Source organism: Brassica napus, chromosome C7 (assembly GCF_020379485.1).
Source record: "Brassica napus cultivar Da-Ae chromosome C7, Da-Ae, whole genome shotgun sequence".
NCBI lineage: Eukaryota > Viridiplantae > Streptophyta > Magnoliopsida > Brassicales > Brassicaceae > Brassica > Brassica napus.
The window spans coordinates 52,999,064-53,021,029 of NC_063450.1; the positions used below are offsets into that span (position 1 = coordinate 52,999,064).

General features: G+C 33.9%; 4 protein-coding genes across 4 annotated transcripts; all 4 read right to left on the reverse strand.

Moving 5' to 3' along the window:
- Positions 1–1,023: 1,023 nt before the first annotated feature.
- Positions 1,024–2,707, reverse strand: LOC125590169 (protein SHORT HYPOCOTYL IN WHITE LIGHT 1-like). Its single transcript, XM_048763338.1, has 4 exons — positions 2,465–2,707; positions 2,155–2,382; positions 1,989–2,054; positions 1,024–1,473 (listed from the first exon to the last, which is right to left on the reverse strand). The coding sequence occupies exons 1-4, from the start codon at positions 2,642–2,644 to the stop codon at positions 1,318–1,320; spliced, it is 630 nt and encodes a 209-aa protein (XP_048619295.1). The 5' UTR covers positions 2,645–2,707; the 3' UTR covers positions 1,024–1,317.
- Positions 2,708–3,449: 742 nt separating this feature from the next.
- LOC125590171 (protein SOB FIVE-LIKE 5-like) lies at positions 3,450–6,796 on the reverse strand. Its single transcript, XM_048763340.1, has 4 exons — positions 4,837–6,796; positions 4,489–4,584; positions 4,326–4,389; positions 3,450–4,212 (listed from the first exon to the last, which is right to left on the reverse strand). Exons 1-3 carry the CDS (start codon positions 5,188–5,190, stop codon positions 4,333–4,335), a joined length of 507 nt encoding a protein of 168 aa, XP_048619297.1. The 5' UTR covers positions 5,191–6,796; the 3' UTR covers positions 3,450–4,212; positions 4,326–4,332.
- A 207-nt stretch (positions 6,797–7,003) lies between these two features.
- On the reverse strand, positions 7,004–13,177 carry LOC106441153 (endo-1,4-beta-xylanase 5). The gene is made up of 6 exons (XM_013882961.3): positions 9,276–13,177; positions 9,009–9,165; positions 8,571–8,740; positions 8,404–8,502; positions 7,528–8,322; positions 7,004–7,423 (listed from the first exon to the last, which is right to left on the reverse strand). Exons 1-6 carry the CDS (start codon positions 9,387–9,389, stop codon positions 7,055–7,057), a joined length of 1,704 nt encoding a protein of 567 aa, XP_013738415.2. The 5' UTR covers positions 9,390–13,177; the 3' UTR covers positions 7,004–7,054.
- A 1,053-nt stretch (positions 13,178–14,230) lies between these two features.
- On the reverse strand, positions 14,231–14,965 carry LOC125590683 (F-box/LRR-repeat/kelch-repeat protein At1g09650-like). The gene has a single exon (XM_048764367.1). The coding sequence runs from the start codon at positions 14,963–14,965 to the stop codon at positions 14,231–14,233; it is 735 nt and encodes a 244-aa protein (XP_048620324.1).
- Positions 14,966–21,966: the final 7,001 nt, after the last annotated feature.

Here is a 21,966-nt window from a genome sequence, read left to right on the forward strand (position 1 = left end):
GTGTTTAGTTGGTTTTTGTTTTAGGTGCAAATATGCTTATGTATCGTCATTTTGTAAGTGCATTAGAACATATCCTCGGCTTTTAATATCAACTTTATAAACTTCTCTTCTCTATATTGTCAATATATTCTTTAACAATAATAACAAAACAAAACGTTCTATAACTGATCTCCCTTATGAGGTCTCTCGTTCAAATTCCATTCCTGAATACATTATGATTATGAGTGAGTTAACACGATTACATCTTCTATTATATTAAGCTAACAACAAATCCAATAGAAGGCAAAGATTTGTAGTCTTGGGAGCTGGCATATAAATCAAGCCGAATCTTAACCGAATTTTTTATATCATCAAAACCAAAAAAAGAGTAACTGTATATAGACATGTTTCATTATTTTTATACAAAACAACAAAACCACCCCTCTAACCTGTAAACTTATGAAACTCCGTGATTTATTTGTACTTTTCTTGGACCCTATGTATAGAGTATAATAGGACATTTAAGCAAATTGTATCCTGACTATACAACCATAACCCAAATATACGACCGCAGACCCCCAAAACGAAGAAAATCTCCTAGATATAATTACTCTAACACCCTTTTGTAGTCGGGGATAAGTGGTTCCGATTATGAGTATGTAATGGTATTATCGAAATACGTCTATGCACTCTCAGGTTCAACTTTGGACCAAGAGGTGGTGTGTTTTATCGTTTTAAATACCAAGATATGAAATTATCTCCAAAAACTTCAAACTGGAGCTTCTTGGTTACCTTGTTTGTAACCTTCACTTTGTTGCATCAGTGAAAAGAAGTTAAGTTTGGACCTTTCAATGCACATCAGATTTGGACCTTCCAGACAGCCACGCATACGATGTGGAGAGAACGAAATCTCGCAGGATGGTGGCTTGGTTCAGCTTAAGGATAAACAATTCAGCATAGAAGAATAAATAGTCTTTTTCCTTTTTATCGTTTACAAAAAAAAAATTGGTAAATAAAAGTAACATTCATTCAAAAAAAAAAAAGTTAAGTTAAAAATTGAGAAGCCTTGCTTGAAAGGTAAAAGTACGATTCTGTATATGGTTTGTTTATTTAGAAAACTACAGTGTCATCGAATCACATCATTGGAATGCTACAAACATTACATTCTTCTACTTACTAAATCATCAGACAATGCCAAAGAACATCATATCCACTGTAACTCACTCCTTTCTCATTCTAAAATCATCTGTGGTTTTATTGTCTTCCAAGAGCCTAAACCTATTTTTGGCTCTCAAACGTCAGAAACTTGATATTTTCTGAAGCATAAAAGTGAATTAATCAAGAAGCTGGTTGCACCCCATTCCATGCACGGGGGTCATCAGCAAGTTCATTGATCCTGTTGTTGCGGCTTTCTTGTACGTATGCTACACCAGCCCAAATTCCCCGTATAAATAGAATGCTTGTAAATACAATAGTCCCAAGTGTGCAAGCTACCTGCATTCCACCATCAAAAGATTGTCTCTCTCGAATACATAAAAAAAAAAATTGAAGAATATGTCCGTTAGCTAAAGTGTTCAATCAACTACAAATAGTCAAGCCTTGCGCGCTATATTTGTTATCTTCATGCAGATATGCGAAAAGACTGATCTAAACACCTTAAAAGGTGACTAAAATCAGATTTTATAAAAAAAGAAACAAAAGGAAAGTCAAATAATTAAAGAAGATCCATTACTGGCTAGCCTCTTCCATGCTGATATATGTGTGAGTAGAATAAAAACAGAGAGAGGCGGTGCTTAATTTGAGTTAAGTAACGTTTTCTATATCATTGAGTTTTGTAGATGCCATAAAAATAGATTCACTACAACAACTGAACTCATTAACACTGATGCTATCCTCTCTCTCTATTCAAAGTTATTATAGATACAGACTTCTACCATAATCCAATTACGAACATATAGCAATCAAGTGTAACGAAACAAAACAATCAACTCCAGGACTAAAGTTATTACCTCGAGAAAGGCCTTCAAGATCCATAAAAATGCAAGTATAAGTACGCCGTTCACTGAGAAGCCCACCTATACAAAACAAAACTATCAGCAGATGCAGAGAACTTGCTGAGATCTTAAATCAGATTTGATTGATCATCAATTTAAAATCGAAAGTTCGAGACTTTACCAGCTTGGTGGAGATGGAAACAGGCAAAACAGATCGGACGGCTTTCCTTGCTCGCTTCGAAACTTTTCTGAAGACATTCTCGACGAACCTAAGTAAAAGATCCAAGCTTCTATCTTCTTCTTCCTCCTCCTCGTCTTCGTCCTCTTCGTAATCCTCATCGAACCCATACTCCGGTTTGATCTTCTTGTTCCAGCTCCGATCACCGTCTACGAAACCATCCCTCCTCCCCTGTTCAAACCCAGAAACAGTTCAGACAACATTCAATCGTGTTAGATATATACAAGTCGACAAAGACAGAAGTCGGACATACGTTGATGAAGTCGCGGGGTCGCCGGGAAGCAAAAAGGGAAGTGGAAGGAGGATCAGGGGTTCTGGTTCTGGAGATGATTAGGGTTTTGGGAGTGGAGATGAAGAAAGAGAGAGGCGATCGTGATCGGGTGTTGAGAAGAGCGAGAGAAGACGGCGATGATATTGATGCGGACAGTGGCATCGTTTGTTACGCATTAGACAGTTCTGTGTTTTTTTCTCTCTCTCTCTCTGTTTTGTAATAAAATGTTTACTTCTTTATTGATTTTCCTTTATCTTGGGCCACGTTTAGATGGACCATAATACAATCAGGCCCATTAGGTTTGGTTAATCACCTCTTTAATATTAATCGAAAACATTACGACCACGTGTCACCGTGAAAGCGAAATTCAGAATTCTTAGCGAAATAAATTGGTCAATCTTAACTTATATTAAACATTTTATTAAACTAACTATTAAACTAATAAATAGTAAAAAAAAAAAAAATTCGCATTTTCTTTAAATAAAATCTACGGAATTACCTAATATGATGAACGTGTATATTTGACAATCAATGATTGTAAATAATAAATAATTGATAATGATTTTTGTATCTTAGCTATTTTTTGTTTAATTTTAATTATTGAAAGACATTAAACAACCACATTAATTATATAATAAAAATAATAATTTTTTTCTTATATGTTATATTTTAAATTTTTAAAATGACTATAAATTACTAAAAACATTATATGTCTCACAATAATTTTGTGATCAATAATTTAAATTTTTTGGCATTAACAAGATACAAATGATCATAAATCGTATAAATATGAAGTCTCATTTATTAGACATTCATATTATATATTAATATAGTTTAAAATTAAACTATATAACATAGAAAAATACTTAAATATAATCATTTCTAGATTTGTATTGAAAAAAGTATTAAAACCTTAATATTTTAATTTTGAAATTTGCATTCAAAAATTCGTACATTAGAAATTAAGTGTTTATCATATGAATATGAATTATCAATAATAAATATTTTTATTGAAATATATTATATATCTATGTCCATGTCATTGAAATTTAGTTATATACCATATAAAATAAATAAAATGATTGTTTTGATTTATTTACTAAAAAAACATCGTAAGTAAACAAGATGTATTGTTTCGATTTATGTCTTTACTCTAATTTAATTATATACATAATACATAAATGAATACAAATAAATAATAATAGATAAAAATTAATTTTATATAAAACATATATTCCGTGCAATTGTGCGGATCTTAAGCTAGTAAATATTGTATCGAACGTGAACCTCGTGTTATTATTTTTTTCTGACGATATAGGATTTAAATTTAATTATACTTTTAATTTACGGTTATATATTAAAGTGTTAAAGTTTTTGTTTGTTTGACTTAACAAAAATGCACCCATGGAAGAAAACTTAATAGCTACTTAAGTTTGCTACACTTATGACAAGAAAAATTGCAATTGGAGTGTTGTAAACCAAGAGTAACGTACATAAGGGAGGCTACAAGGAAAAGCTCGTTTATGGGAAATTGCAAAAAGAGGGAGAAAAAAGAAGAGATTCAGAACAAATGGAGATTTGAGAACCTTTCTTTGTTCCTATCTCTTCATTTTTGGTTTCTTCTATAACACTTTTTTGCTTTAGCCCTTCATTTCTTACTTGAATCCATACAAGCTTCCAAATTGTCCAAAATAGTTGCTCTTCATTTCGATCTTCACACTAAAACCCACCTGCTAATTAGGTACAACGTTTTAGTCAGAATTTAATATATACCACAAAATTGGTAAAGTAAGAGTAAACAAGTAGTTAATATATATATATAATAGTATATATTTTACTTAACTGGTTATCTAGTATCTTGTTTCCATTTGCAAATAACCATATTGTTCTTGGAATGCTGCTTTGTCCTACTTGTTGATAAACAAACATCCATAGTGAGTCTCTTGAGACAAGTCAAGTGTACTCAACAGAATCTCACTGAGAGAAGAGAAGAGAGAGGGAGAAACCTGAATGTGAGTTGCCGAGAAGCCTTGCGAATAATCCAATGTACTCTCTGGAAAGGTTTGCTCTATCTTATTACCACCCACACTTTTCTGCAACATCTACAAGAAATACACAGTACAAACGACAAAATAAATACCCTCTCATTCAAATGCCTTTGTGTTTTAACATTGCTATGTCCAAACTAGTCCTGGACTTCCATGTGATGTAAATTCTACAGTTGCTATGGATATAATACATCAAATACGAAAAAAAATAACAAAAATGTTATTTGCACTCTAAAATAAATAGTTATTACTAATGAACTATTATCACTTGGCTTTACAGAATTTATTTGAAAATAAAAGACTTACATGAGAACTAGCAGTATCATCAAGAACCGAGTTCATTTTCTCATAATCACTTCTTTTCTTTTCACTCTTTTTCTGTTTCTTGGGACCAACACTGTTTAACTTTTTCACAGAATCTTCCTCACAAACATTCCTTGGGCCAGAAGATGCATCTGACATCATCGACAAATCTTCTTCTTCATCTTCTTCTTGATGCACATAGTTTTGACTCCATGAATCTTTGCTTCTTCTTCTTCTGTTTTCAAACCCATTGATGTCTCGGAAACAAGAAGAACTTGGAAAAGAAGAAACAGAATGGTCTAAATACAAAGTCCATCCTGACTCGCATCCACTACTCCATTCTGATGAACCCAACATTTTCCTTCTTTTTATTGTGTTTATAAAAGAAAATAATTCCTTTTTTTTAAGGTACTTGAGATTGAACTGTGTTGAGAAAGATTTAGACAAAAGCTGTGGGTGAAGTATCGACTTGATTTATACACATGCATCTATATCTTTCCATGTGTGATGTCCTCTGTATTTCATTGTTTAATTTTATTCAATTGTTTGGTCCTATCTTCAACAGGTACGGAGTATATCTTATTTTAACTTATTATCATCGTCTCCTACTTCTGCTGCCTATTAATTTTCAAATCTTAGGTTGGTCTAATAATGTTGGGTCTTGTTTTGTCGTTATTAGTTCACTATGTGAACGAAGTAATATAACTTGTATACAAGCTAATGGATAAGTCGGCGTTATTTAGGCACACTCGAGCGTTCTTTTCAAGTTCGCAACACGTGAACTCGATTGTATAATACTTTGTTACTCTTTTCTTACAATGCCAGTATGTAACATGGGAATGACATGTAGCGTTCGTGGCCAGACGTTTCTCATTTGATCCAAATATAAATATAACCAAACCTGCTTATTTATTCATTTCAGCTGCATAAAAAATAAACGAACGACGTATATCAAACTATCTAGAGTTGAAAATTTAATGCTTGTTTTATTTTAATTAGCGTACTAATAGAAAGTTTGCACGTGACATATCCTCCAAAACTAGCTTAGAAGATATAAATTCCCATTAATCGTATATTAAATATTTATAATGGCTATTTATGTAGGCGATTAATAGTATTGGTGAGACTAATTAGATGGTGCATGGGTCAAAGCGACTTCGAACAGACATGTAGTGACAAAGAAGATCCGAGCGGTCTATTGACTACGCTTTTATGATATCACATGCCCTCGCATTTTGTTTTTCCATTTTTAATTCCTTTTCGTACTAGCTTCATTAATTCTTACCTGTCGAAAAAGACTCATCCTAAGTAGTAAGTAGTAATTATTTATCTTTTCTGTTCTTTTTCGTGTATGTTTGGCACTTTCTACATGTGGGATATCGAGATATTATTGTCATTATAGTATGATTAAACTTTTTTATGATTAAACTTTGAAAATAGTAATAATTATAAAGTTCTTCATAAGAGGTTTGTACATATAAGAATCTTAATAATCTTAGTATCATATTCAATTTTCAGATATTTTTCTTTAAAAGAATTAATACACAGTTGAAAAATGTGACAGAAATTTCATATGTTTTGGAAGTGCATCTCTGTTTTGCCACACATGTCATGTAAGTTTAAATATTGTAAGAAAATAAGAGCAAAAGTAAAATGAAAATTTGATTGATAATAGTTTAAGGGATTCTAATAGCTAGCTAGCAAAATCAGGCATGCATGTGAGCACGTGTGCACGTAAAAAAACTACGCAAGGTTCAACAAATTCACACATGTGCTCACGTGCAAGAACACGCACTTCGACCAACTACACACTTTAGATGTGACACCTTCTGGTCACTTTCTCTACAATCACTGATAATTCCTATGCTCCCGATTTCGATGTTCCTGTCCTCCATGTGTCCTCTTCGCTTTTTCACTTCCTTTCACATATGTGTGTTTGTGTGTTTTCAAATGAGCTGTATGGTTAAACCTTTTTGTGTGTGTATAATTTAGCTTTAGAACAAGAAGTTTAAGTTGAGTAGGAATGTTAAGTTCAGGTGTGGATTAGGATTACTCTGTTTTTATATTTTGAGATTTTCCTTTATCATGTTTTAGAATAATGGTTCAATAGTATAAGCATTAGTTATACTATTTTCGGTGACTCCTGAAGAAGACATTATGATTTTATGAATGATTTTTCAAGTATTATTTCATTATGATAATCTTGTAGATAATTATAATTTTAAGCATTAATCACAACTCTAACCACCTGACGGTGACCCATCTCCTTAGTTACCTCCAAGCACAAACTGGTGGACAAGTTCTTTATCTGTGGATGACTTACATTCACGTTGTAAAGTCCATGCAACAATGACACATCTTCCTCTTCGTTCTCGTGGTCCACCGTGAAAATATTTGGAATCTCTGAAGGTTTTTGGTGCCACTCCTTGAGCAACTTGTCAATTACATCTCCTGTCTCTGTGTTGTTGAAGTCCTTGTCCGCGAGGGTCAGCTTGTCAAAACCAGACACCTCAGGTCCTGCAAATATTATGATGCCTTCCACCGCAGGATGCGAGTAAGCTTCCCTGAGAATCTCTTCTATGTATTTCGTCTATGATCAATCAAATTAGTAATCAAACCCACTTTTATGATCCTATGATTATGTATAAAGATGGAGAAAAAGTTTCTTGTTAGACAAGGTAGTTGATGACATACCTGATTAGGGCATTTAGGCATATCAAGCTCTGTAATCCATATAGGCAAACCTAGTGAGCCTAAAGTATCCAATGCAGATCTCATGTAAGCTAAGTTAGGCTGAGTTGGACTAAAGTGACCCTGAGCTCCAATTGCTCCTTTAATGTTTTCGTTTCCTTGGTACGCAAGTATCTCCTCCATCTTGTCCTTCACCTTAACCGGCGTCGCAGTAACCTCTCCAGGGTTCTCAATCGTGTTGTACTCGTTAACAAATAATGTCACATCAGGATCTAGCTTATAAGCAATATTGTAGAATCTTGACGAAGCGTTTACACCAAGCATTTTCTCAAAGTAATCCCAATGCAAATTCTCATTAACCACATCCCACCCGGTTAACTTACCTTTGTACCTCTTCATAACCGAATTTATCCGGTTCAGTGTCACATTCATGACATCATCAGGATCTTTTATATTTTTCACCCAACTGGGTTGCATCTTTGGGTCGTCCCATAACACTGTATGACCTCTAACCAATATCCCATTCTCTTCTGCAAATTTCAGCATTGAGTCGGCTGCCGTGTAGTTCTCCTGACCACGTACTTCCTCTGTTGTATACCATTTCATTTCATTGGTGAATGACGTGATTGCAAACCGTGACGCAAACCATTTTCTGTACCCTTCACTTTGTAGGATCCGGAAATTCATTGCACAGCCTAAGAGGAAAGATGGTTTGGTTTGTTTTAGGGATATAACTGCCTCTTTTACCGCGGTATTGTTCTTATAACTAACTTCAAATCTCACTTTGTTCTTCCTTATCTGCAACCAATACCATTCATATAAGAGCAAAAACAGCACACAGGAGATCTGAAACCATAAAAATTATAGAACATTTGGTACCTTTTCAATAAGTTGATCTTGTTTCAGTTTCCATACTTTTTTACTAAACTGTTTTAGTGACAGATTTTTTGCAGAGATCTTTGCTTCTCTGTCTTCACTCTGTTTTCGAATAAAACATGTGTTAACACTGAGAATATACACATGAAAACACGTGTATAGTGTTGTACCTCGAAGAATATATCTACAGGGCCTGAAACATTAGGTACAATCCCACCTTTAAGCAAAGACCAACATCCTTGCTTTGCCCTAACTTCACCTCCATGAACAAGTCTTCCATTTTCTGACCTGAACACAACTCCTACTTTCTTGTCGTTTCCTCCTCTCAACTTTACCCAAGCTGTGTTTCCATTAAAAAAAAAAAATGGATATTCAATCTATATAAACATAACCGGTTCAAACTCAAACAAAACTAAAAGAAACCTATCTGAACTCATGATCAAATCTGTATCCGGAAAAAAAATATCTGAAACCAGACATTGTACACATCTACAAGAGATGAATTAGCAAGAATCACTGGTTTGAAACAGTAACTTACTAAACAAGAAACCATAAGATGATGATTTGTTAAATTATATAAAGATACGAATAGGTTGCATCTGTGTTACCGGAGAAGCTGTAAATGATTCCTCGCTGAAGCTGAATTCTCTGTGCCATTTCTCTAATAGCCCCATTCTCCCACTCTTGACCAGAGTCATCTTCATCAGAGCGGCTAAGTAGTATTAATTCTTGTTCCGCAATTCTTCGTGGAGGCTTCATTATACACTTTATATATTCGCCATATTTTACCAACGTTAGAGAGTTTGATTTTTGAAAAATAAATAAGTCAAGCATGTGATATATCTATATATCGAGGTTTTATCAGTTTTGGTTACCTCTGTTTTGAGAGAGTGACTACGGGAGAAAGGATCAATAGCAATTCCCGAATACACAAGACACATGAGAAGAAAGAGCATGCAGGGGAAGAAGCCATTGTTGATATTCTTCATCTTCCTTCCTGTAAAAATTAGAATGTCACGACAAAACTCATTTGTTAAAGCTTAAGGGATGTCACATTCTAATCTATTTTTTTATACTCTTCTCTTTCCTTTACAAGCACCTTTCTTTTACATTGTTTTAAGGTTCGTTTCAAAGATAGGCTTAAGATACGAGCACCATCTTGAATTTAACATACTGTATTCTTATACTGCCATAGGCTTTATATTTTATTTTTTATAAAGGCTTTATATCAGTTAAAAATATATTGATTTCCAATGAAAAATTACTTAAACTACACAATGTGAAACGAATATGAAAGCACTAGGTAGAGTAATACGGTCAACCTAAAACTAGAAGAACGGATACCACTAAAAAATGATGTCATGAACTCATGATGCATCCGGGTTTTATTTTTATTTTTATTTTTCATGATGCATCTGCCAAAGTTAGTCGTATTACATTGAATTATTTTTAGTGGCTGTTAACAATTTATTGATGTCATATAAACAAACTAAACATCAGAGAAGTACACCCGCACTCGTGTTTGTTTTTACTTTATTATAAATAAATATTTATTTGTATAAGTGATAATATATATTTTAAAATTTACTCGTTTAAGTAATTGTTTAATATGATATTTTTAAACACAATAATTTAATAGTTTATATGAATAATTTTATTTTATCTTGTAGCGCATCAATTGTATCATTCCTATTTTTAGAATATGATCCGTATATTTGTAAAATATATTTTTATGAATCAAAATTTTATGATAATGTATAATAAAATTATTTTATATAATATTTAAAATATATGGTGCTATACATTTTATACTTTTCAACATTTGAACATATATTCTTATATTAATCTATATATTATATAAATGGTTCTTTTTAGAGTGAATTACATGAAAATTAGTTAATAACTTGAAAATTTGCAAAACTGGAAAACATTAATAAGTGGAGATTAAAAAGGTAAAATGACATTGTTATCTTTGCTCCTTGTAATCAGAAATCTTAAATTATTTTAAACAGCTAACAAATATGTTTCTAGTCTATAAATTAATTTAGCCGACTAAAAAACATATGTTTTATATTAACTGGTTATATTCATCTTCATTCGTGAATTCGCATGGTTATATTTCAGCTTACCCGGATATTTTACATGTTAACTGGTTATTATGTTAGTGGTTTGCTAACTAAAATAATTATCCGCATACTATTATCGTTAGTTGGATTTTTCAATAAGTAGTCGATTATCCCTATAGACTCAAACTCTAATAAGTCGAGTAGTGTATATCAATGAACCGGATATCATAATTGTTAGTTGGATTTTTTATCAATGGTCGGCTAAATGTATAATAACTTCCACTAAGAGAAGTAAGAACCTTAGAAGCAATCTCAGCATCTTTTAAGGTTTTGGTTAAAATTAATGAAAAAAATCTGTTTATTTGAAAGTTCTGGGGCCGAAATCGAAGCATCACAAAGATTATGGACCAAACATGCAAAATCTCAAAGGATGGAAAAACTCATATCTCACACAACCCGAACGTTTCCTGAATTAATCGGTTTGTGTATACCAGAACTTCTCGATCTGACGTCCTCGTCCTCAAGCTTCGATCCTTCAGTCTTGTATGTTGCAAATCGATCAAGCTGTGGGAATTGATGCGCTCAATTAACCTCTCTCGACTCCGTCTGAAACTTCTCGAGCATGACGACACAAAGCCAAAGGTGGTATCCGACTGTGCTCCGGCTCCGGTTCTAGCGACTGATGGTATTATAATTGTACAGACCTAAAACTTTTGACATCTGAAAAATATATATTAGAAGATTAATATTTCTCCGGTTATCCCAAACAAACTCAAAAAGATATAGAAATAAAGTCCGATAGATTTCTGTAACAAATTTTAGATAGGCAAAAAAACTTATTTTCTGATAGATCAATACTATTAAAACAGAAACATAACCTATTGATATATATGTAGTCCAACTATTTTAATAGTATTGATTAAAACCTCTTATTAATCATTTAAGATAAATATCATACAAAGAAAAACATATATATAACTAAAAACACAAATATAAAAATTAAATTTCAACAAAAATGTAAAACAAAAAATATAAGGGCGGATCAAAATCTATTTTTGTTAAATTTCCGGATTATATCTCTATCACCGATCCATAATCTTTTTGAAATCATATTAAAACAGAACTACAATTTAGATATAACCCTAAGACTTAAAACTTATTTACGTATATATGTCATTCAAGTTATAACTAAGCCCAAAATATAAGTAATTGTTTTTTTCTTAATTTAGTTGACAAATAATTTCCTAAATCTAAGGCACAACCAATTTAGTTTAATTATTTTATTAACATATAGTAACATGAAAATTTCATATCGAGAAATAAAACATTATTATAAATTCTTTTCATATATCTCGACCACTACAACTTCACTATACACAAATTCATAAACAACAAATGTATATCAATACTATAAAACATAATCAATATTTATCTACTCACAAGTAATCTACATTAGACCATTTCATTTATTTAATTTTATTATTTTGAATACAACAAACTTATTTATTATTATATAAACACATTATATTAACACAATATTTAAATATTTTCAAAACAATATATCAAAAAGATATTCTTAACTATTTTTTTTCTAAGATTACATTTTAACAATATCTTTTTATTTAAAATATAAATATTTATTGGTTTAATATTATTTTAATAATAAAAATCGTAAATAATATTAAATTTAATTACAGTTAGAAAATAAGAAATAACCTTCTATAATATTCATATATAAATAATTCATATTTGTAATTAAACATTACAGTAAATAATACTATCAAATGGCATAGTTGTAAATACTTCTAAAATAGAAGGATATTAATTTGTATAGCCACGATATGGAAGATATATTTAAATTAATTTACACATGGTAAATTATCTAAAGAAATGAAAATATATTACACGTAATTAGGAGATGGTTATCTGCGATATTTACCAAAAAAAATAAAAACATTTAAACAAAATCATAGTTTAAAAGTAATCCAGTGATATGGAATCGTAAAGATTGTTGATACAGGAGAAGACCTCAAAATTTTTTTTATTTTATTAGTATTGATATAATAAAATGCGGTTAAATTTAATATTTTTGGTCTTCATATGGCAATAATTCGAAGAAAAAAATTAGCAAAAAAAAAAAAAAGCCAAGATAAAGAAGCTATGTAATAAACGCCACTTTCTTTGAAACACGCATTTAGTAGAAATCATATACATACGAATACGACTTATGTTCCCAGTTAATGTGATAATTCAATTTCATTTCATGGGGTTCTGTAACTGAAAAAATTTCGTATTGAGGTTCAAGATAATCATATGAATATTTATAATATCGAAAATCTACTGCAGATGCTCACGTGGGATACAAAAGATATATCTAACTTGGCCGGAGAGATATCTCTGGTGGCCGGGCTTGTAAGGAGGAGATTCTTCGAAGTCTTCTTCTACACGCACTTACCTTTACATCGTCTTCCATATTGGCATCTCTTACTCGCTCATCTCTTTTCCCGGTTTCTACATTTTCATGGTCGACCGTTTCCTTAGATTTCTCCAGTCCCGTGACAATATTCGCTTGCTCTCTGCTCGGATTCTTCCTTCCGTTACCATCGAGCTCACTTTCTTCAAAAACCCTAGCGAGTTATTAAGTATCTTTTTTTATTAGTACTTTGTTATTGCGATTCTAGTTTCTAAGATAATACATATGTTAAACACAGGGTTGGTTTATAGCCCGACGAGCATATTGTTTGTTTGTGAACATACCGATCATTTCGAGGCTGCAATTGCATCCATTTACGATAACTTCGAGTAGCAACCTTTACAAGATGATTTCTTCTTCTTCTGAGAAGATAGACCGCCTCGCTGTTTCTGTGGAGGGTCCTTACGGCCCTGCTTCCACCGATTTCTTTAGGTGATTTATCAATATATATTAAAATTAGCAGTCGAAACTTGATTAACTGATTGCTTGCGTTTGAAGAAACATTGATATCATAATGTTTTCTTTTAAATTTGTGTTATATATAATAGGCATAAAGCTGTCTAGTTATGGTGAGCGGAGGAAGCGGGATAACTCCATTTATCTCTATTATCCGTGTTGTGATCGCAACAAGCCAAAAAAAAAAAATGCAAAATCACTCTGATTTGCGCATTTAAGAACTCTTCAGAAATATCCATGCTCGATCTTGTCTTGCCATTATCGGGCCTCCAGACCCAACTCTCCTCCGACATAACCTTCAAAATTGAAGCCTTCATAACCCGAGAGAAAGAAGCGAGAAGCGAAGCAACAACGAGCAAATGAAAACACTCTGGTTCAAAGTCTTTCAGACCAACCCAGCTCAGCAATCCTAGGACCAAACTCATGGCTCTGGCTCGGTGGAATTCTCTCATCCTCGTTAATTATCGGTAGTATTACATTTAATCGGTCGACCACAACACCTACAAGATCTATTCATGGACTTCAGAAGCAATTATATATATATACTAATCTCACGGGTAAATTAGAATTATACATAACCTATTAGGGACAAAGTCCCACATCGGTATTTGGAAGGGATGGTAAGCATAAAAGACACCAAAGAAGAGGGTAGATTTAACACTGTCATTTATTTTTCTCTGTTCTCTATCTATCTATCTTCTTTAAAACATTAAGAACAACAACAAGGACAAAGAGACACAAACCCAAAGTTAAAAAAAAAAATTGTTCAAGAAAATATGGTTATCAATTCAAAAAGTAAGAAAAGAAATTATGCATTCAACAAAAAAAAAAAAAATCAAAAAGAGATTAAACTGGGGAAATAACAAAGAAGAAATCCAAGGAATTTAGCCCTCAAAGTAAGAGTGAATAGTGGGGCATCGGAGTCATGTATCAACAGATAACGACTTTGCTCACGGTCATAAAAGAGCAAATCCTTCTTCTTATTCTCGGCATCCAAAAGTGCTAGTGGAGTGAAGGGGCAACTTGATGTTGGGCAACCATAGAAAAAAGAAGTCATAACCACATCGATGGAGAAAATTTTGAGCCATGTCTTGTTGCTTGAATTGAAGGACCATATCACTTGGTTGAAATCAGTCTTGTGTGATACGCACAAGCGGTTGTCGAGGTCGCACAAGCGGTTGTCGAGGTCGCACAAGAGGATCCCGTAAGGATTATCATCATCATGTGAATTGGCGGGAAAGGGAGCTTTAGAGATGACTTGAAAAGTCTCGGTGTGAAGATCAAAAGATAAAATTTTGGTTTCCTCGCAATCTGTGAACCAATGAAGCGAACCATCTACAAAGACGGGACAGGCGAACGGAGCAACCCGATAAGGAGCAGAGGGAGTAACATACCTCCAAGCATTGGCGCTAAAGTCGAAAACTTCGCATGTGGTAGCGTTGTCAAGGCCTATTTCTGAAGAGTTGTATAGCGAAACAGGCTTGTAAGTGGAGGATATGATGTCTTTACCGAATCCAAGCGAAAAGCCTCCGTGCTGAAGCTCAATATATTTTAACATCCGACCAAACATTACTTTTGACTTTTTAACTTACTTAAAGCACCCGACAACCTATGTATACATTTGGTACAATGCCACCTTTTAAGCAAAGACCAACATCCTCGCTTCCGTTAAAAAGAAGAAACCTATCCGAACTTAAGATCGAAGTGGTTTAATTGGTTACAGTTATTTATGTATCCGGAAAACAAAACTGTAACCAGAGACTGAACACATCTACAAGAGACAAAATACACAAGCATCACTGGTTTGAAATAGTAACTTTATATACAAGAAACCATGATATGAATGTGTAATATAAACAAGCAAATATGTTGCATTTGTGTTACCACAGAAGCTGTAATTGATTTTATGGTTCGTTACAAAGACAGGCTTACGAATAGGAGCACCATCTTCAATTTACACATACTGTAGTCTTATACTGCAATAGCCTTTAAACTTTTAGATAAAGGCTTTATATCGGATGAAAATTACTTAAACTACACATTGTGAAACGAATACGGCCAACCTAAACCTAGAAGAAGGGATACCATACCACCTACTTTTCGAACGGATTCCACCTGCCTTTAAGTAACAAACTCCCAAAACAAAAGATAAATATCCACAACCAATTTCAAAGCAAGAAGGAATTTATAAAACCTTAAATGGTAAAAGTACGTTTTACTCATATAAATGAGCATTACCTACAAAGGAGAGCAAGAATTAAGTTGGATTTAACAACTAGTAGCTAAAATTGCTGACCGTGAAACATTTTTGGAGTTACGTCGAAGCACTTGTCAAGTGACATAGACTGGTATGAGAAATTTTTCTTTAGCAAAACAAAAATATCAAAGTTAATTAGCCTAATCAAATTTAGTGTAAAATAAAAAAATTCAAAAATATTTCTTTTGCTCATGAAAAAAGTGTTCAAGAGTAATAATCGCTCTTGGGAGTTTCCTCAGACTTGCTGTACTATTTTCACTAAGAATTAAACTACTCAAATAGTACAAAGTAGTTGTAAACTTAGCGTATCAAACATGAACGACAAATGGAGATGGTGGAGAGTCATCAGAAGTTAACGTAAAGCTGTGAGAAGCAGTTGAATTAATGAGAGGATGAGCAATATTGATATCATAGTCACCATGAAAGAGTGAAGCTTCAAAGAATCCATCAGAATCAGTCAAACCTGTGGTTTGCACACGAAGCCCTCCCCACTCACGCAGAAGTTTATCCACAACGTCCCCGGCGGGTAGGTTCCTGAAGTTGCCATCGGTGAGGCACATTTTGTAGCAACCTGATGGGGAATAACCACTCCGAGTCACCATTCCTTTCACTTGCGGATGCGCGTGGCCTTCCCTTAGGACCTGCTCAAAATAGTTGGCCTACAACACTACAAGAAAACAGGGGGATTCTGATGGCCGAAATCGTCGGAAATTCGTCGGAATAGACCGATTCCGACGAACCCGTCCGTCGGTATCGTTTCGTCGGAAAAAAAAAATTCGTCCGAATTTCGTCAGAACTTCCGACGACTTTCTGACGAATACCGAGAAACGTCATTCTGACGAACTTCCGACGATATTACGATGCGGATACACGAGACCAGAGTTCATCGGAAAAACTACGTACCGACGGAGAACGTTCCTCGGACACTTCCGACGTAGAGTGTTCCTCGGTGCATTCCGACGAACCTCGTTCGTCGAAATTTACCGACGGATATATGTCCGTCGGTATATTCCGACGACCACTGTCCGTCGGTATATACCCATTTTTTTTTCAAATTAATTTTGCATTTTTATATATTTTTTGATATTAATAAATTTAAAAAATCAGAAATTTAAAACTAATAATATTATAAAATTTAAATTCATAAAAACCGAAATAGGAAAAAAACATTCATAAAGTTTAAAATTCATACAAACCAAAATTAAAAAAAAAACATTCCAAAAGTTTAAAAAGCCGAAATAAACTAAGATGAACTCGAAGACATCAAACGATCTAGCTTCTGCATAATCTCGGTGTTGAACTCAGCAAGGATAGTGGCATTCTCCGAACGGATAGTGGCATTCTCGGAAAGGATAGTGGTGTTCTGCTCCTCCAATGCCCCAATCTGTTCATCTTTGTCATGTAGCTCCTCGAGAATCATGGGATCGGCATACGGAGCTTGTGAAGAAGATGCCGGATACGAAGAAGCACGACGGGCCAACCCAACTAAACGGCCTCCTTTCCTTTTAGGAACCGCCTACAAAAATATTTAAAGTAAGTAAATAGGGACAAGTAAGTAATCGACATTATTAAAAAACTATATTAATAAAAAAAATTACCTTTTCAACCATCTCATTTATTTGCAATAGAGACAAGTTGGTTGAAGCTCCCGTGGAGTCGCCGTCATCAGAGAGAGGCTGAGATTGAGAAACTATTTCAGCTTCCACCAAATCAACTACACCTTTGATCACGGGGTCCTGAATTTGACCCGTCGTCTTGTTAGTGTGAGCCACCTTAATGAGTTGTAGGCGATCAACGGGATTGCCGTCATTTGCTTCGATCTAAAAAAACCGCCATTATTAGCCAAGAAATATATAAAATATTTATTTAAAAAATATAAAGATAAATAATAATAAAAAACTTACAAGTTCATCCTCCTTAGTAGACATAGAGCAAGCGCCGAGGTTGTGCACATACATACCTTTCCCGCCACGATCGCTCTTCCGGTTCCTGGAGTTCCTAGAAGACGTCTCTGCAGTTTCTTCCTTCTCCCAATGAGCTATCAACTGCTCCCACACCGACCCGTTGATGAACCGTGGCTTCTTGTTCTTCTGCCAAACTGTCTTCCACGAGTTTATCTGCTTTGTGTAAGAGTCCATGGCCTTTTCGTTGAATTTCTTACGGACTGTTTCCGTAAGATCGGAGTGCTAGTTGAACTCTTGCTACAAAACAAACACAATTTAATAAGTAAATATATTTAAAAAAATGTTCAAACTTTAAAAAATGAAGAGTTACTATACCGCGAACTGACGAAACCACAACTCTCGTTCGTCGGAAGGGATCACACTCCACTTTGGATATCCAAAACGGAGCATGGAGTACATCATCTGGTTGATGCTCCGGCTAATGCCATTTTTCGACTTGGTGAACCTTTAAAAAAAATACAAGTTAGCAAGTTAATTAAAGGAAAAAATATAACGGTACAAATAAAAAAAATACTAACCAAGTGCTATGGCCTCGTCGTGGGTTGGTTTGGAGAAACGGGAGATGCTCTCGACCTGGTTGTTGAACCAATAGATGAACCGGCATGACCCCCGGATCCTGTTGAGCAGCAGCGTGAGGGGCAGCGTGAGGGGCTGAGGGAGCTGGAGCGGGAATATATGCGGGAACCGAGTCATGAGACGATCCCGATGCACGGGAACTGCTCACCGAACTACGTCGAAGACGGGCTGCGGGGCGGGCTTCATCCTCGGCCCTAAAAAAAAAAAATTAACCCATCAAACATATTTTCAAATCATTTCTATTTTTAATTTTTTCATTTATATATTTACAAAAGGTTTTATAAACGTTTTAAAAAAAACTATTAAACCTTTTATATATATATATATATATATATGTATACAAAATTATAAAAAAATTATAAATATAGAAAAATGTTGTTAAAAATTTATAAATGAAGAAAAATGTTGTTAAATATTTATATTTTAAAAAAAAAAACGTTTTATTATACATAGTTTATTAGTGGAAACTTATAAAAAATTATAAAAAATTTTAAAATTTTTATTATACATGATTTACATATATATATATATATATATGTATATATGTATACAAAATTATAAAAAATTTATAAATATAGAAAAATGTTGTTAAATATTTTTAAAAAATTTTAAAAACGTTTTATTATATATATTTCATTACTGGAAACTTGAAAAACGTTTTTAAAAATAAAAAAAAACGTTTTAAAAATCAAAAAACGATTTTAAAAATCAAAAAACGTTTTTAAAAATCAAAAAATGTTTTTAAAAATCAAAAAACGTTTTTAAAAATCAAAAAACATTTTTAAAAATCAAAAAATGTTCCAAAAAAAACTAAAACAACAATCCAAACAACAATCCTAACTTATATATCCTAAACTATCCATTCAATCCTAAAATTTTCAATCAAACAACCTAAAATCCGAGATCAACTTCCAAAACCCTAAACACTCGATAAAAAAGAAGGTTTGGGATGATTCTTACATGATTTGGGGTTTGGGGAAGAGATATGAGGGTGAGGAGAGGATTCGCCGGTGAAGAGAGGTGGAGAAAGGCCGGAATCGCCGGAGAGGGGGAGAAATCACCGGAGTGTTTTCGTTTTGTGAGAGAGAGGCCGCGGAGATAACGAAGAAGGAAGAAGAAGGGTTTTTATTTCCGAGGATTCCGACGGACACGGGTTCGTCGGTATTCTGTCGGTATAATTAAAATATACCAAATGCCGATTCGCGAAAATTTTCAAGCGGTCTGGTTCTCCCGGGCTAATTGAAATTCCGACGGAATGTGTCCGTCAGTATTTTCCGACGGACACATTCCGTCGGTATATTCCGACGGAATTCCGACGACTTAGTGTTTAGGGTGTTGATTTCAAGTTTCTAAATGCAAAATCCAAATCTTTGATAATATATATAGTATTTGCATAAAGATTTAACAATAAAAATGTTTTATAACACGATTTTACACAACAACATTTTTTGTAGTGTAAGCTTATATAAATATGATTGTATAAGTATATAATGTTAAGATGAGATGTTATGAAAACAATGATATGCATACATAAATATTTTAATGAGTTGTTATATTTGAACGGTTGCGATCTAATACTATACTAAACACTTATTATGTGTTATTTTCATAGTTTTGGCATCTAAATTTATAGATTTTTATGATTGAAACTTTATAGAAAAACATGTCGTCGGTATTTTCCGACGAAATACCGACGACCTTTCCAATTTTCAATGAAACCCGTTGTCGTCGCTATGTCGTCGGTATATTGCGAGGGATTTCCGACGGACCATTAAAAAAAAAAAAACTAATCAGAATCTTCTGAATCTTCATCAAACTCCCCAACCTCGGCTTCCGGCTCTGAATGTACGACAGCATCATGTCCAAACACAGTCAAATTCTCAACGAGTTGAACATTTTCCAAATCTTCAACTGCCTGGGCGTTGCTGGTAGACTCTGGTTGCAATGGTTCATCATCATCAGAAGTTCCATCCACTCGTCCTCTTGGGTTGATTTGCGTTACAGTAACCCATGGATCGTCTCTGTACGTCACCCGAGGGTAACTGATGTAGCACACCTATACATATCAATTATACAAGTATTAGTAAAATATATAACATTAATTAATTATATTGGTAAAAAATTATGAATAGATTGACATACCTGATCAGCTTGCGAACCAAGAATGAAGGGATCATAATATTGAAGTTTCCGCCGCGAATGAACTGATGTAACACCAAACGCATCAATCTTCACTCCTCTATCTGGGGTGGTGTCATACCAATCACAATAGAATACTACACAACGCAATCCAACCATTCCAGGAAATTGGATTTCCAATATTTCTTTTATGTTGCCGTAGTAGACATCGTCACCAGAAGAAGATGAAACACCAGCATCATATGTTGTCTTAGAATGACCTTTCCTTGTGAATGCATATCCTCGCGTACAAAATTTAGGATATGATTTGACCACATAGTTTGGTCCCTGCACAAATTCGCGTATCCAATCATCGAACACAAGACCTCTGGCCAAACCATCATTCACCTATAAATTAAAAACATATATGATTGCAAAATTAATTAGTTTATATATATTAAATTTAAACTAATCATTTGCATAGGGTAATATGATATATGACTCACATAACTACGAAGCCACGCAGCAAATCCGTTATCTCTAAGTTGTCGAAGCTCATCTTCTGTTGCATGCCTGTGAGTCATACGCAACTCCGCCATATATACACTATATACAAAAATATTATCAATATGAAATAAAATTATTGAATATTAATCTAACAATAAATGAATAAATATTTTTACCTCTCATATTGTAGAACATCTTCACAGTTGGTGAGCAAATATGTTTGCAAATGAGCGTGCTCAGTGTCCGTAAGTCTCCGCTTCGTGAATTTTCCACTAAGTCGTCCTATTTCCTTGAACATGCTTGGGACAGTAACATGATATGTTGCTCTCTCCCCTCTATCATCATGCCGAGCAGGTCTTCGGTGTTTTGTATGCACTTCTGGTGGAAAATAATTTTCAGCAAAGATTGCAGTTTCTTCATTGATCACCTGTGCCACTATAGATCCTTCCACCCTGCTTTGATTTTTGACCATCTTCTTCAGATGATGCATATAACGCTCAAAAATATACATCCATCTGTACTGCACAGGACCACCAAGTTCCAATTCTCTTGCGAGATGAATAGCAAGATGTTCCATTACATCAAAGAATGATGGAGGAAATATCTTCTCAAGGTTGCACATGCTGACTGGTGCGTTTGTCTTCAAATTATTAATACCCTCTTCAGTCACTACTCTGCTGCATAAGTCGCGGAAGAAAACACTAATCCCTACATAGATAAAAGACATAATTTTCGTAAGTATTAAGTTTTTATAAGCATAATTGTTAAATATAAAAATAAATTAAATTGTAAAAATATAATATACCTGCAATTGCTTCATGAACATTACGTGGCAATAATGCTGAAAAAGCAAACGGAAGGAGGCGCTGCATAATTACATGACAATCATGACTCTTCAAGCCAGTAAACTTTCCTTCGCTTCTATCAACGCAGTTCCCCAAATTTGATGCATATCCGTCAGGAAATTTCACTTTATCTGTAATCCAATCAAAGAACTCTTCTTTTCTAGCACCATCTAGCCGATAAATGGGAAAAGGGGCCGTACCGTTCTCATCAACGTGAAGTTCAGAACGATCACAAATATCGACTAAATCCAACCTTGACTTCAAATTATCCTTCGTTTTACCTTGGATGTTAAGGACTGTGTTC

Excerpts from the sequence above, each read along its gene's own strand:
- LOC125590169 (XM_048763338.1), bottom strand. The coding sequence starts at position 2,644 with ATGCCACTGTCCGCATCAATATCATCGCCGTCTTCTCTCGCTCTTCTC. Across the intron at positions 2,055-2,154 it reads TTTCCATCTCCACCAAGCTG|GTGGGCTTCTCAGTGAACGG; the intron begins GTAAAGTCTCGA and ends TGTTTTGTATAG. Across the intron at positions 1,474-1,988 it reads TCTTGAAGGCCTTTCTCGAG|GTAGCTTGCACACTTGGGAC; the intron begins GTAATAACTTTA and ends GGTGGAATGCAG.
- LOC125590171 (XM_048763340.1), bottom strand. The coding sequence starts at position 5,190 with ATGTTGGGTTCATCAGAATGGAGTAGTGGATGCGAGTCAGGATGGACT. Across the intron at positions 4,585-4,836 it reads ATGATACTGCTAGTTCTCAT|ATGTTGCAGAAAAGTGTGGG; the intron begins GTAAGTCTTTTA and ends TATTTCTTGTAG. Across the intron at positions 4,390-4,488 it reads TCTCGGCAACTCACATTCAG|GACAAAGCAGCATTCCAAGA; the intron begins GTTTCTCCCTCT and ends ATCAACAAGTAG.
- LOC106441153 (XM_013882961.3), bottom strand. The coding sequence starts at position 9,389 with ATGAAGAATATCAACAATGGCTTCTTCCCCTGCATGCTCTTTCTTCTC. Across the intron at positions 9,166-9,275 it reads GTCACTCTCTCAAAACAGAG|TGTATAATGAAGCCTCCACG; the intron begins GTAACCAAAACT and ends GAATATATAAAG. Across the intron at positions 8,503-8,570 it reads CTGTAGATATATTCTTCGAG|AGTGAAGACAGAGAAGCAAA; the intron begins GTACAACACTAT and ends ATTCGAAAACAG.
- LOC125590683 (XM_048764367.1), bottom strand. The coding sequence starts at position 14,965 with ATGTTTGGTCGGATGTTAAAATATATTGAGCTTCAGCACGGAGGCTTT.